The 14,442-nt window shown below is 39.8% G+C and overlaps 1 protein-coding gene across 2 annotated transcripts in view; it reads right to left on the bottom strand.

Moving 5' to 3' along the window:
- The window catches only part of kiaa0825 (KIAA0825 ortholog), a 116,180-nt gene that overhangs the window by 90,258 nt on the left and 11,480 nt on the right, over nt 1–14,442 (bottom strand). For both annotated transcript variants that reach the window (XM_077714338.1, XM_077714339.1), the window contains exons 3-6: nt 10,813–10,981; nt 10,359–10,544; nt 10,071–10,238; nt 9,082–9,406 (exon numbers count right to left, since the gene is read on the bottom strand). In XM_077714338.1, the coding sequence (XP_077570464.1) occupies nt 9,082–9,406; nt 10,071–10,238; nt 10,359–10,544; nt 10,813–10,981 (848 nt within the window). The remainder of the gene's footprint in view (nt 1–9,081; nt 9,407–10,070; nt 10,239–10,358; nt 10,545–10,812; nt 10,982–14,442) is intronic.

Genomic DNA, 14,442 nt, shown 5'->3' with positions numbered 1-14,442 from the left:
ATTGTAGCATCATTGCCCCTGGATCCTAATGTAATTTTGATATATTGTTAAACAAAAGCTGACAATATGACAACACGCCCTCCCCAGAGGTTCATTTCTTAATCACATTTGAGGTTTGCCCACTCGCGATGTCTGTGATTATGAGATTATGTTTGTGAGAGTTTGCTGTATTTGTGAGGACACTGTGTACACATGTAAAACTGGTCATTTTGAATAACTTAATTTAGAGAGGACATGCCAATCTCGGCATATAAATGCCAAACTAGAACCAGACCACGGCCACACCGGAATATACCCTGACCTCAAATTTGCTTGTGTTTGCAATTGGAAGTCCACACATCTATTTATGTTCATGTGTGTGTGCAGGCATGTATGAAATCTCATGTGAGTAGGGAATGATTATTTGGTGTGTGGCCACATTGGTGTCTATGTGAAATTAGACCACATGAGTCTGCTTCTCGGCAACACTTCAGTAATGGGGTCCGGTGGGACCGTGCACACATGCTGCATGTGCACACGGTTGACCTGGGTGACACCCACAGGCTTGCCTTTGCCTCACCAACTCACACATTCATGCACGCAAGACCAATCATATCTATTTACAAAGATACCAAGCATCAAATTTGTGTAAACAATCCAAAATGGATGAGGCAGGGACATTGGCAGACAGAGTGACCGAATTCTCTGAAATTACTTCCCGAAATTGACCACTAATCAGAGCCTAGATTCCTTTATGCACTACTTCATTTAGCCAGAATCATTATCTTCTCAGCATTCTATTTATTAAATTAGGGATGTAAAACACATCTTCTTTGCAGGTCACATAATAAGTTTGATTTATTTTAAAGGGCTATTACTATTATTGAATGAATAGGCAACTCATCAATTGTCAGATGATAATATATCTAATTGAAAGCTTTATTTTCATTGTAGTCCACAAATTTAATGTAAATAGTATTTTAGCGAGAAACAACCGTTGACGCACAATTTACTTTTGAAGGCCACACAAAAAAACGGAAACGGTCCGGATCAGGCCCCCGGGCCTTGAGTTGGCACTGGTGTGCCAAATACTCTACTTGGTCATGACCTTGATGTTTAACAGGATTTTTTTCCCTTACATCTCCTCAAGCTATCTATGCGATATCAGTATTTATTGTTGTCTTCCTAGCCAAATAGCCCTATAGCCATAGCTGTCTAGTACACTGCCATCTAAACCTCATTATACCTTTGTCACAACCGTGAGGGCAAATGGAAGCTCTCGTAGCAGCTTGATGGAAAGGGTGCGCTTAAAAGCACCCAGGTGTGTCGTATAGGGTTGTGCCTCGTGTATCCCATTGAGCAGAAAGACTCGGGGCACGTGCAGGCAGAAGGGTTCAGCCAAAGGTCAGTGTGGTATGAATCAATGTACGAGTGTTGCTGGAAGAAGGCTAAAAAGATGTTTAAATAAGAGAGATCATCCATACATCGTGATGATGTTCTCCCAGACAAAAATCAATTTTCCCGCATATTATACTATATATCACCATAGCATAGAGCCTGGCATGTAATGGTTCAGTATGTGTATGGCTGAATTCCTGTGTGCCCTGTCTCTGTTTGTAGCTTTTAACTCTTTATAGGATTGTGTGGTAAATAATAAAAAGAAATAAACAAATAAATTAAACTTAACTCTAGATCTGCTGATCACAAACAGGACATGCGGCTGAGATTATCCAAAATGTGATGTTCACATAGATGAGGTCTCAATTACAATTATCCAATCATTTTCAACACCTTTTACCCTTGTCATGGTCGCAGGGCGTTGAAATCCATCCCGGCTAACTGTGATAGGCTATCGACCCCAACCCCTCATCACAACCCTTTGTGAGAATGAGTGGTACAGAAAATAATGAATGTAGTATATATAATTCGAGGTTTACGAACAATCTATTTTGTGAAAAATTACTAAGCCAATTACTTCAAGAGGGTGGCAATGTGCGAACCACACTTGTATACAAATGGATGACTGCTGTGGCCAATATGACCAACAATTTGATGTCCAGATGTGGAATCGCTGTTAGTTTTTTTTTTTATGGTAGTATCTATTTACTTCCTCAGAAGATGTAGTCGCTTGGCCAAAATAAAAGGTTCAACTGGGAGGAATGACAATGAATGCTCAGTGACATTGACGAAACTAGACATTCAATTCATTTTGACTTGGAGGGCTGGGAGCAATCATGTGGTGCCAATGTCTCCCAGTCAAAATAGATTGGAGCTTCAGAACCATCAATGGCCTGCAATGAGTTAAATGGATGCCCTTAACATTGACAACAATGGAACAGAAGTGGAAGAAACAAACAAATAGAGCAGGTATTTTTGGCAAGCTATCAGTCATCTCCATCTGAATCTCTTGTGGGTCCCACAAGTAGCTCGGCAGTACACACGCACATTGTCTATGATGCAAACACACACACACATACTGCTCTTGACTGGCAGGGAGTACAGACAGAAGGGAATGAGTGGGGAAGCTAGTGGGGAGATTGAAACAGAGAACGTGAGGGAGGGAGAAAGGCGGGAAAAAGGGAATTCCCTTAGCAGTTGTTATTGATTCCGGTGTTTACGGGCGAATAGTTTAATGCCGTTTACAAAACAGAGCAGATGCAACCAGTGAGCAAAAAGGTAAACAATTGCTGTGTGGCGGGCTGCCAAATCCCCAGACTGATGTATTAAACTCACGATGAAGAGCATTTCCCCTTTGGCTGCACTTATTGCCACTTCATTTCCTCTTAGCTCACAAAACACTTTCCATCCTGGCATACCTCCCCTTCCCTGTGTCCCTTTTTTTCTCTCACATGCTCTCATTTATTCTAGGCAGTACCATGCTTCTTTGCCGTCTGGCTATTTCTCGTCCTTCCCTGACCCAGGAGGCCCAGTTCTTCCGAACACAGCCATTAGTAGGGGAATTGCATGTGTCTGACATGACCGAAAACCAATTATGAGACACTTTCTACCAAATGATACCCGAGTCTTTGGGGAATGGGCAATCATGCAATAATTTAGCCAGTGATTTAATTTCTCTCCAATGTGGTGTCTCACCATTGCTTTCCCATTTTCACTCTTTCTCACTTTCTGCCTGTTGGATGTGTAAATCGGACCGCTGGGACTTAGGTCTGACCCGTACCGCAGCGCGGTGCCCACAAGCTATTATATACCTAGTGTGCTGGGCAAATGGCCGTATGATGCGTGCACTTTACAGGTGGTTTCTGCTGAATTCTTACCCACATTTTATTCAATGAGGTAGAAACATCTCAAAAGGCCAGTGAATTTTATTCCATCATACACAATAAAAGCCCAAAGTATATTACATGTTTTATGAATTCTTTGGTACTTATTGTACTGTTTTATATATTTCTCACTTTGGTGCAAAACTGGCTATCACGGCTCTAAATCATCAATTTCATGATAAAACGATACAATATTGATTTGTCGTATAAGATATTTTCCAACATTGCAACATGTGCCACAATTCTCTTTACTTCAAGGGCTTTTGCCTCATTGGGAAACACTGCATTAGAGGGATTATTATACAACGGCAGGATATGTTTATAATATGAAATAGGAGTGATTACATTTTGGGGTAGTGAGGTCAAAGGGTAAGGAAAGGAATTTTGCAATAACAATTAGCGTGTTAACTAAAATACACATTTTTAGGGTAGGCAATATGATGAGAAGGCAAAGGGTCAAAGTCATAGAGGTCAGAAACATGGCAATCCTTTAAATTAGATGGATTTTAGAAGGGGATTTGCTTTTTCCATTTTGTTCCTTTGGTTGATATGTATAAGAGGAGCAAATCACCAATTTCCTGATGATATACGATATTGCCTCTTCGGATAACGAAACGAGATTTGCAATAACCAATTGATTATTCAACCGAGGTATTGTTGATGTATAATTATACCACTTATTGACTGCATTACCCATCATTGTCTTTTTACACCTCTATTTTATCTTATGTTTGCACAAGTAAAAGTGCACTTGTGTGAAGGAGGCCATAAGGCACAGTGGAATGACCTGCAAGGTCGTGTGACAGCCAGGGCTATCTTGGTCAGTTTTGGCCCACTCCTTCCTCAAAAGGCCTTATTATAGAGGTGCCCTGCTGTGATTTCCAAATACGGAGGCTGAGCCAAACATGTGAACAATGCAACCCGAGCCAAGGTGGTCCTTCCTTGCGGCTCTACAGAAAGCTACCCCTCCTTCACTGAAGGATACTGGAAAAATACAACCCGTAACAGCGATAGAATTCCAACCCAGTTAAAGTGGGCGGCATATTTATGGGGGCTTTTCTGTGTCACTTCCTGCTGATTTTGGGACAATTCTGTGTCATTTCACGAGATATGTGTGTATGTGTGGGGGGCAAGCAGTTGGAACGGTTGAAATCTGTCAAAGATATTTTCCTTTTTTAGTTAAAAGTCAATGGGATTTAAAATGCACCCGATGAATTATCACCTGATCATTGTGGTGGGGTTTGCGTGCCTAAATGATTCTTGGAGCGATGTTGTCAAGAGCCTTGTGCCCCTGGTCATGCCACCCATGGCAAAGTGATCTGAGGTGAGGGACCAGACAAAGAATGACTCAGAAGACCTCTCATGACGAGTTACATAAATTGTCTCCAGTGATGCGGACTTGACATTGGTCCATTGTAGCGAAAAAGGAGCTGAGCCGAAAGGTGAAGTTCTCTATTTACCGGTCCATCTGCGTTCCTAACCTCATCTATAGTTGCATGCTGTGGGTCCTGAAAGAACAATATCCCGGATATAAGCGGTTGAAATATATTTCCTCCGCAGAATTAGCAGACTCTCCCTTAGAGATAAAGTGAGAAGCTCGGTCATCCAGAAGGGGCACGGAGTAGACCCACAATTCCTCTGCATCAAGAGGAGACAGATGAGTTAGCTAAGGCATCTGATTAGGATGCTTACTGGATTCCTCCCTGGTACAGGAACATTGGGATCCTCCTGGAAGAGCTGGATGAAGTGGCTGGGGAGGGAGAAGTCTAGCCTTCTCTGATGAAGCGGCTGCCCCGTGACTTGACCTCAGGTAAGCGGAAGAAGATGAAGAAGAAGATTTAAAATGCCAGTCTTGCGAAAAGTCTGACAGATACTCTACCACCATGTTCGGCGCGCTCTTGACAAACCAGCTGGAATAGACTAACATCTGTAAACTCAACCAACCACAGACACTCAGGTATAGTACATAAAAATTGCTCAGGGCCAACCCTTCTCTTCCCGCCTGTAATTACACGGCCACATGCAGTTGCACTTCCCTGGCTGACAGTGTATAAACCCAGGCAAAGATATGATATGGTGAGGAGCTGGTCTTATTAAATATTAACAAATGCCATTCCCAAGTAGCTTCAATCCCCACATGCAACTCCGCGCCAGGCAGCGACTCAGTCGAGCTTCCTCTCGTCACTATGCAACCTCTTTCCCCACTGAATAGGATGCTTCGGTTTTTCTAAAAAACAGTTTAAAGAGTGATGCAGGATAAGGGAAGAATATATGCTGGGGGTTAATGTGCTTGTCGTACATGTTCAAACTCAATTCATGTTTTTCCTTTTTTTATCTACGGAGAGCTTCCTACATTGCCAGCTGGGGAAATTAGTAAAAGTGGAATTCAAATCAGCTCCATCAAAAAGGGGTTTGAACAGAATTTGAGAAGTTCGCCATCACCCATGTGGTCTATATTGTTGGGGAATAAATGAGATGTGTGCATGCAGGGAGGTTGCACGAAAAGTTTTTGATGTTCATAGAACCATGCACGCATGCATACTGAAATGTCAAATGTAAATTTATTTATTCATCTAGAGACAGTAAATGATTCTCTATCTGAAAGTGTTCTCACAAGTGTTAAACAATGTAGTCACGTTCTTTCATACATTATTGTACGGCCCACACACAGACCCCTTTTCACCTCAAAACCCTTAAATTTCTTCAGCTCCCTCATTTAATATTACAAACATATCTTGCCAGTTTGATAATAGTAATCTCTTTATTGATCCTATTGATGGCATAAGCCCCAAATTTAATCAGCTCTTACGTTTCATAATGCAAACATATCCTGCTAATTTTATCATAATAGACTTATTCTTTTGAGTTATCTTGAACATAAATATAAAAAAACAACCTAATACATGCTCCTTCTTTACCTTTTACCTACATATGGAGATGAATTATATCATTTAATCTCATCTAATTTATCTTCATAAGGGTCGTGGGGGTGTTGGAGCCTATCCCAGCTAACTCCGGGCCAGAGGTGGGGGACACCCTGATCAGTGGCCAGCCCATCGCAGGACACAATGAGACGGACAACCATGCACACTCACACTCACACCTGGGGGCAAATTAGAGTGTCCAATCAGCCTACCATGCATGTTTTTGGAATGTGGGAGGAAACCAGAGTACCCGGAGAAACTCACGCAGGCCCAGAGAGAACATGCAAACTCCACAAAGATGGACGTAACCTAGACTTGAACCCAGGACTCCAGAGCTGAGAGACCGACACGCTAACGATTCGCGTCAAAGGGCTGCCGGAGGTATTCATAACAATTAAAACAAAACAAAAAAAGAATATGGATACATTTGATTTTTCTACAGCAAAAGGGGCACACAGAGACAGGGATATGTACGAGCAAACGTGAAAGACTGACCAAGCCTGTGAAGGGGAATCAGCTGCCTCTCTATAGCTATCATATAGTAGAAAACTACAAGCTGGACAAAGACAGAAACGATGGAAAGAAAGTGCAAGTGATAAAAAAATAAGTGGAATTATGAAGCAAAAGACAGTTGAGAGGGCCCTTCACATCTGCCGAGCTACAGTGTCAGTGCCTGCTTTTGAAGCAGAAGGGTTAAAAAGTGAAGGCAGATCTTAGCATTCAATGTTGTTAAATGGTTCAGTGGTTTGACAGTGGCTGATGCTACACATAACGCTGCTCCCTCGGGAGCCCACATTCTCCCGGGCATGGCTCTTATCAAAATATACCTACCGCCGGGCTCCACTGCAGGAATCGACAATAACACAGTAGGGGAGGATGTTGAGATGTTAAGAGTCAGTGGATGCTTATGAAAAAAGAATCATTTTGTGTTACCATAGCCATAATTTTCTTGACAATTATGGGCGAGGGATACAGTATAGTAAAGTGTGAAAGCAGATTAGGCATTGCTGTTCGAAGTCTCTCAATAAGAGCAACGAGCATTTAGATGGTGAACATGGGGGTTCTCCATATTTTTGGGGGGAAAGAAAAGAAGGGGGTGGGTGATTAGACAAAACGTAATCCCAGCCGTATCCCTTAAAACGGCATTGCAACTGATGGTTCTACACACAGACGTATGCACAAACACCTGATATGAGCACAAACAAAACAGCACAACACAGGTCCCCTGTTCCCTTTGGAGCCGTGTTCTGCCTCCGGTGCTACATTTGACGGTTCGTTGAGCGGCACGTAGGTGTGTAGGCTCCACTACGTTACGTGATCAAACAGGCCGACTGATGCATGGCCAATTATCTTGGCTGGCTCCACTCATCTCACGTTTAAGCGGAGAGGAAGGCGAAAAACCAAAGCAAGAGGAATAGACAGAAGGAAAAGGCAAGGCAAGCCTGCCGGCGTGTTTATCCAAGAATGGCAGATGTAAAGATGCTTTTCCCACTGTTCCACAGGGAAACTGACATGTGCACAATTTTTGAAAAAGTAAACAATGCCTCACATGCTTTGGATTTTGTTTTGTGGCATAGCCTTACCGTCAGCAAGTCCTAAATAAGTCAATATGAAACAAACAAAAGGAATATGCAGGGAATTAAGTATCAAAAGTACACTTTTCTATAGTCCCAGGCAATGACGTGGGTGTCAATGCCATCATGCTGACATTTTGAATTTTCCACCAACCAAAAATCTGCTCAAATAAGAAATGCAGCACTTAGTTGTTCTCGCGTTTTCCATCTTTTAAGGCCGTAACATCACTCTGAAGAGCACTCTGATGTTGATTAGTAATTTGTATACGACTGAATCAAGTTGCGAAAAAATAAAGTTAACTTGTTAGCGTAATGGCAGTTTGACTTTGGATATGTTTATATACCAATTACTTTTGTAAGTAGAGGTGTGACTGTATGTTTATGTGTGTGTGTGTGTATGCATGTGTGTATGCATGTGTGTATGCGTGTGTATGCATGTGTGTATGCGTGTGTATGCATGTGTGTATGCATGTGTGTATGTTTTATGTATGTATGTGTGCGTGCGTGCGTGCGTGCATGCATGCATGCATGTACGTACGTACGTATGTATGCATGCACATACACATTATATATATATATATATATATATATATATATATATATATATATATATATATATATATATATATATATATATATATATATATATATATATATATATATATATATATATATATATATATATATATATATATATATATATATATATATATATATATATATATATATATATATATATATATATATATATATATATATATATATATATATATATATATATATATATATATATATATATATATATATATATATATATATATATATATATATATATATTTTTTTTTTTTATTATTTCTTTCTTTTTTTTTTTTTTTTTTTTTTTTTTTTAAAAGGCCACACATAGGGAAACTCAAATATCAAGGAGGGAGCCGCAATATTTCCTGGCTGGCTGAAATTGGCCATGGGCACTCAATGCCAGCCAATGATTTAGGTAGGTATTTCAAGTGTTTAGAAGATGTCTAAGTCGAAGAAGCTTTGACCTTAAAGCTTGCACTATTCCTGTTCTAAGCGAACAGAGGACACTGACTAAAATTGGAAGGAGGAAAGTAATTACAATGGGAATAGTTACTGACAATCAGTTTGAAGGATCCTGGCTCAGGCCCTCACACGCGACAGCTGGAACGTGACGGAAAGACACGACAGAGGATAAAAAAACTTCAAAGGTAAACAATGATGGTAAAATCAACTCCAAAACAGCAAGCAAATAATGGAAACAGAAAAAGTGTTAAAAAAGTATTAAGGGGAAAATAAAACAACACTTACCGACTGTTGCTCGGGATTTGGAAGTATACTTTTTCATCCTGCTGCTGATTAAAGTGTTGTCTCTCAGGGCTGTTTCACATTCTTTGTCCATCAGTGAGGACAATTCAGTAGCCATGGGGCGGAGATAGGATGCATTTAGGAAGCCCAAGATAACATTTGGCTCGAATACTCTGGGAAGGGCTTGGAGGTCTTCTCTAAGGGTCCGAGTGAAAGTTGGGATCACAGAGCGGAAGGCCATAGTCACTCTGTCAAAGCTGCTTATGCCAGGTGTATTGGAGCACATGGCAGAGTGCAGAAGAGCTAGTGTAGCTTGGCCTCTAAGTCCCTGGTTTTGAAAAATAACAAAAATGCTCCATATAGTTATTCACAACACTGCAAAAGCCTTTTATATTAATCATATAAAACCAATAATTTGTGTGGCCAATGAAAATAAATCATGACTTACTTTCATGTTTTTTTTATGTGCTAAACATGAATTTAAATAGTTTCCGTAGTCCAAAAAGAAAGTTTCAGAGTAAACACAATCAGACACCTCTTTTCCCTTATCAAAAACATTTCAAATAAATGTTACAATAAATTAATTTGAAAACTTAAATGGAAGACACAATAGACGGCTGGAGGAAATCATTACTATAACCCAGAGGTGGGCTAACAGGTTCTCAAAGGCTGCTGTGGGAGCAGGATTTGGTCCAACCGACCCACCCCAGACAGCTTAACCAATGAGATTTCTGAGGAAACAAGAAGCACTTGAGTGCAATTCACTGATTGCACGTGTAAGACACACTATTGCTTAATAGGTGTCCTTTTGATGGGTTGGAATGAAAACCTACTCCCATTACGGTCACTTGTGGAATAGTCGGCCCACCCCTGATGTAACCTGTGGCAAAATTGAGTTTGTCACCCCTGCTTTAGAGCAGATTAATTTCAATGAATTGTCACAAAACCTTGTGAGTGAAGGCTCCTAAATGAATGTTTCAAATGACATTTACCTGGTAATGAGTGAGTACTTCACACTCAGGGTACAAGAAGCACAACTGCTGTAGGCAGTGGACTCGTTGAGTTGTGGACAAGGAAGACATTCTGCCACTTCCAGAAGAGAGTTGCTCCAAAATATAACAGCGAAGCTGAAGACGGACATCATCCCATGCTACTTGGATCTTAACCAAAAATAAAAAATAAAAAATTCAAAGAAAAAACATTAATACAATTTATTTTAATAAGATTATTATTATAAATGGAAATGTAGATTATGTATTTTATCTTTAAATATGTCTCACCTCCAATGAAGAGTCATCTTTAATAGTATTTATCATGGCAAAGGAAGAAGCAAGGAGTTGATGAAAATAAGGGGTGGAGAAAGATGGAGTACAAGGGAAGCAAACACCACTTTGGGAAGAGAGGTTGACTAATAAGTGCAGTGTTGCATCCTCTCTTCCTTCGTCTGTTGATCTCAGGTAATTTTGCTATAAAAAACAGTAAAGTTACTGAAACAAAATGATAAATATATTAAGGGAATCCAAGGTTGTTTTCATGACTTTCATGTTTAGACTTAAATCTCTCCAAATGTGGATTTTTACTACAGTATACTAAAACCACTAAGAATAGAGCAAAACATGATTTATATTTTTAGAAGAATTAAACAAGTTCATTTACAATATATAGATTTTTTTCAGTTAAATTCATCATTAGTAGATTCTCATTCTCATCACTCAATGTCAGTGCTGTAATTACCACAGAATTGAAGAAGGTCATAAGCTCCTGATGTCCTGCACTAACAGGGCTCACATCGTTGACCATTTTGAGATTGAACCACTCCTGGAATTCTGTTTGGCTTGGTGGATGATCTCCTGTACGAGAATCTCCCATTTTGTCCTGAAGTTCCTGCAGATGCTGTTCAATACTGAGGGACACCAATAAATTCCATAACTGAATGGGCAAAAACAGTAAATCTATCCATTATAGTAAAAACAGCACAACTGACAGCGCACCAAACGCTATCTTCTTCAGAAAATAACAAAACATGCATGTACGCTGATGAGACACTTCAACTTGTCCGTAGGTACTAGGATGCATGTGAATGGTTGTTTGCTTCATTGTGCATTACGATTGACTGGCAACCAATTCAGCGTATACCATGCCTACTGCAAAGAGTAAACTGGGATTGCGTCCACCATACCTGTGAAATTTACAGGGAAAAGTGGCATGCAAAATTAATGAATAACTTAAAAAGAGTAGTTCAGAACATGGAATACTATATTACTTTCACAATACACTAGTGTGTCTCAAGATTTTTTAATTAATTTAGTTTTAATACATAAAAGTTAGTCATATTAATCACCATATCATGTAATAACCAGTACACTAAATACATAAAACTTCAAACGATACCAGACCATAGATATAATGATTTTTATTTTCATGACTCTGGACAGAAATATTGTTCAACCAACATCCCGCAATTCAATTTTTTCCACCGTATTTGTTAGTGCATATTTTTTGTTTGTTTTTATGCTGACTAATTAACGCTTAAAGTCTAATACATTAAGCCTAGTATAAGGTGATAATGTAATTCACAAAAACCATAAATCTTTTTAATCCACCTGTGTCTTAGTGTGTGTCACTGTGAGAGTCACAAGGAACAGGCACATTTCCCAATCAGATCGCTCATACCCCAACTGTGGGTCTATAAACTGCCTTCTGCCTGATTCTGAGCCATTAACACATCCAGATGTCTTACAATGACAACACATTAAATAAGTGTTCAAGCTGACACACTTTCATTTCCGAGAGGGAAAATTGCATGTGAATAAAATGTTATAGACTGGTCCAAACGTCTGTGCGGGAGAATCAATGTTGCCAGTTTAATGACCACTTCCTCATGCTAAACCATGTTAAAAACAGGTCTGATTGTGTATTCTTTGTAAATAGCAGTTTGGACCAAGTTGGTGTTATCATGTTATTATGATTCAATTTATGGATCTACATGAATCATATTGTGTGACATAGCGGGAAAGCAGTGCACCATCAACACAGAGGATAGATAGTGGGATGGGGCGCTCCTGACCTCGACTCTCGATATTGTGAATCAGTGATCCGGATACTTTGAAGACCTCCTCAACTCGACAAGATGCTTTCCAAAGAGGAAGCATAGCATGGGGACACTGAGGCGGATTTTCGGATCTCTATGGTTGAAGTGACTGAGGTAGTTTAAAAAGTCCTTGGTGGCAAGACCCCGGGGGTGTATGAGATGAGCCTGGAGTTGCTAAAATCTATGGATGTTGTGGGGTTGGTTTGGTTGGCATGCCTCTGCAAAATCCTGTGGACATCGGGGACAGTGGATCTGAATCGGCAGACCAGGGTGGGGGTTCCCTTTTTTAAAAATGAGGACCAGAGGTTGTGTTTCAATTATAGGGAAATCTAACTCCTCGGCCTCCCTAGGAAGGTTTATTCAGGGATACTAAAGTAGAGGGTCTGCTGGGAATTCAAATCTCGGATTCACTAGGAACAGTGTATTTTTTCTTCTGGCCGTGGAAGAGTGGATCTTGATACCCTTAACAGGGTTCATTGCAGGAAAAGGGAGTTCACCCAACCAGTGTTGGAAAGTCTATGTAACAACTTGTACATTAGACAAGCCATTTTACAAATTAAAATATGATAAAAATTCAATCATTTAAAAAAAGTGTTACAATGGTTTTCATTCAAAGATCTCAATGATTTTTCATCGAGTGATTCAATGGTATTGCATGTCATCCTTGAGGACTACACAGTTTTAATTTATGAATGTATTTTATATAAAATGTATTTAAAAATGTCAAAATTCATGTTGAAACTCGCAGGCTGGAGACATGGGACCCTGCACTCACCTCAGTGCCGAAGCAGAATGAAATTAAGGGCAAGCACCAGGCGGACACCCCCAGCAGCCTTACCCGAATTAGAGGTCTCTGGCCGAACATATAACGGCCAGATGGCGCGGGGGAGCGAAGCGGACATTGGATTTCCTTTTGCGATCACCAGGTGAACGCTGTTGGCCTTATATATGTATGGCCTCACATTCCTCGAAATTAATGTATTGATTATAATGCGTTCGGCCATGTAGGATTATTGATATAACTATCATAGAATAAGAACTTTGCATGCAGGATTAAAATAAATATTTTAAAAATGCACTGGTGACATCTCTACCTAATGCATTGTTCTCCAAAGACTTAAGCACAGAAGCTGATATTTGTTTATTGATGTTCTGGGCTCTACACCAGGGCTTTAAACAGACAGCAGGTTCAAAATGGCTTCCCATCTGTGGCACACTTATAACTAACTTGAAGTTCATGAATAGAGTAGAATATTGTCTTTATCGGCAGTACATGTTAAAAAATATGATTCAGTTATGAGTTTAAAAACAATACTAAAGACAGCTGGACGACTTCTAGCTTGCTAGTCTGAGGTTCTTACATAAAAGACCAAGTGACTTTAAGTAATAAAGACAATAGTAAGACTTAAGAGAACAATGAAGGTACGTCTGGCAACGTAACAATTTCCACTGCAAATAGACCATTACATCTAATATTAGGGGCTAGTGTCAGACCAACAACAATCTCTTCTGGAAGACAACATAATCAGCTACCACCATGAAACAATCATAACTGGATGAGTACCAGAGTGGGGTAGAGTAGCTAAAAATATTACTCAATTCAGACTAGCGTACTTGAAAGTAATATTCAAGTAAAAGTAGACAAAAAATGTCCTCAAGTACAAGAATTAAAAATATTCAATGAAAAGAATACTCAAGTAATAAGTAAAAGCTTACACCATCTGATTTTCTTTAAACAAAGGTTGTTGTTTTTTCTCAACATATTTCCTCCTGTGAAATTAAATTAAAACTGGAAGAGAGATTGAAATCAGCAATGTAGCGGAGTAGGTCTAGGTTGGCTGCGTTCTCAACGTCGGCGGTATTCTCAAGCTTACTATTCAATCTGACTGTCATGTTCTGCAGCCTAAGGTGACTCATTTATTTTCAGCAGCTGATTAAGACAAGGAGGCGGGGAGAGGCTGTGCAACACACCTGCAGCAAATTGGTGGATCAGGTATTTAAGAATGCCAGCCACAACAAGCGTTTTGTCATAGTATTGCCTGACTTGCCCTTGCTTGCTGCCGTGTTTGCCTGACAATCCTCTGAGGTCTCCTACAATTTGGAAGTTTGTATTTTGTGTTATTTTGTACTTTGCATCCTTAGTTGTACTTGTTGGTCACGCTTTTGTTGTCACTTTTAATACTGCCACTTTTTTTGGGATGCACCATTTGTTAATAAACATTAGTTTTATAATTTAGTATTGTCTAAATTACTTTTCTGACTTGTGTTTCATT

This window comes from Stigmatopora nigra, chromosome 4 (genome assembly GCF_051989575.1).
Source record: "Stigmatopora nigra isolate UIUO_SnigA chromosome 4, RoL_Snig_1.1, whole genome shotgun sequence".
NCBI lineage: Eukaryota > Metazoa > Chordata > Actinopteri > Syngnathiformes > Syngnathidae > Stigmatopora > Stigmatopora nigra.
The sequence above is the reverse complement of the archived record's forward strand: the minus strand, read 5'-3'. Positions and strand labels throughout refer to the sequence as shown.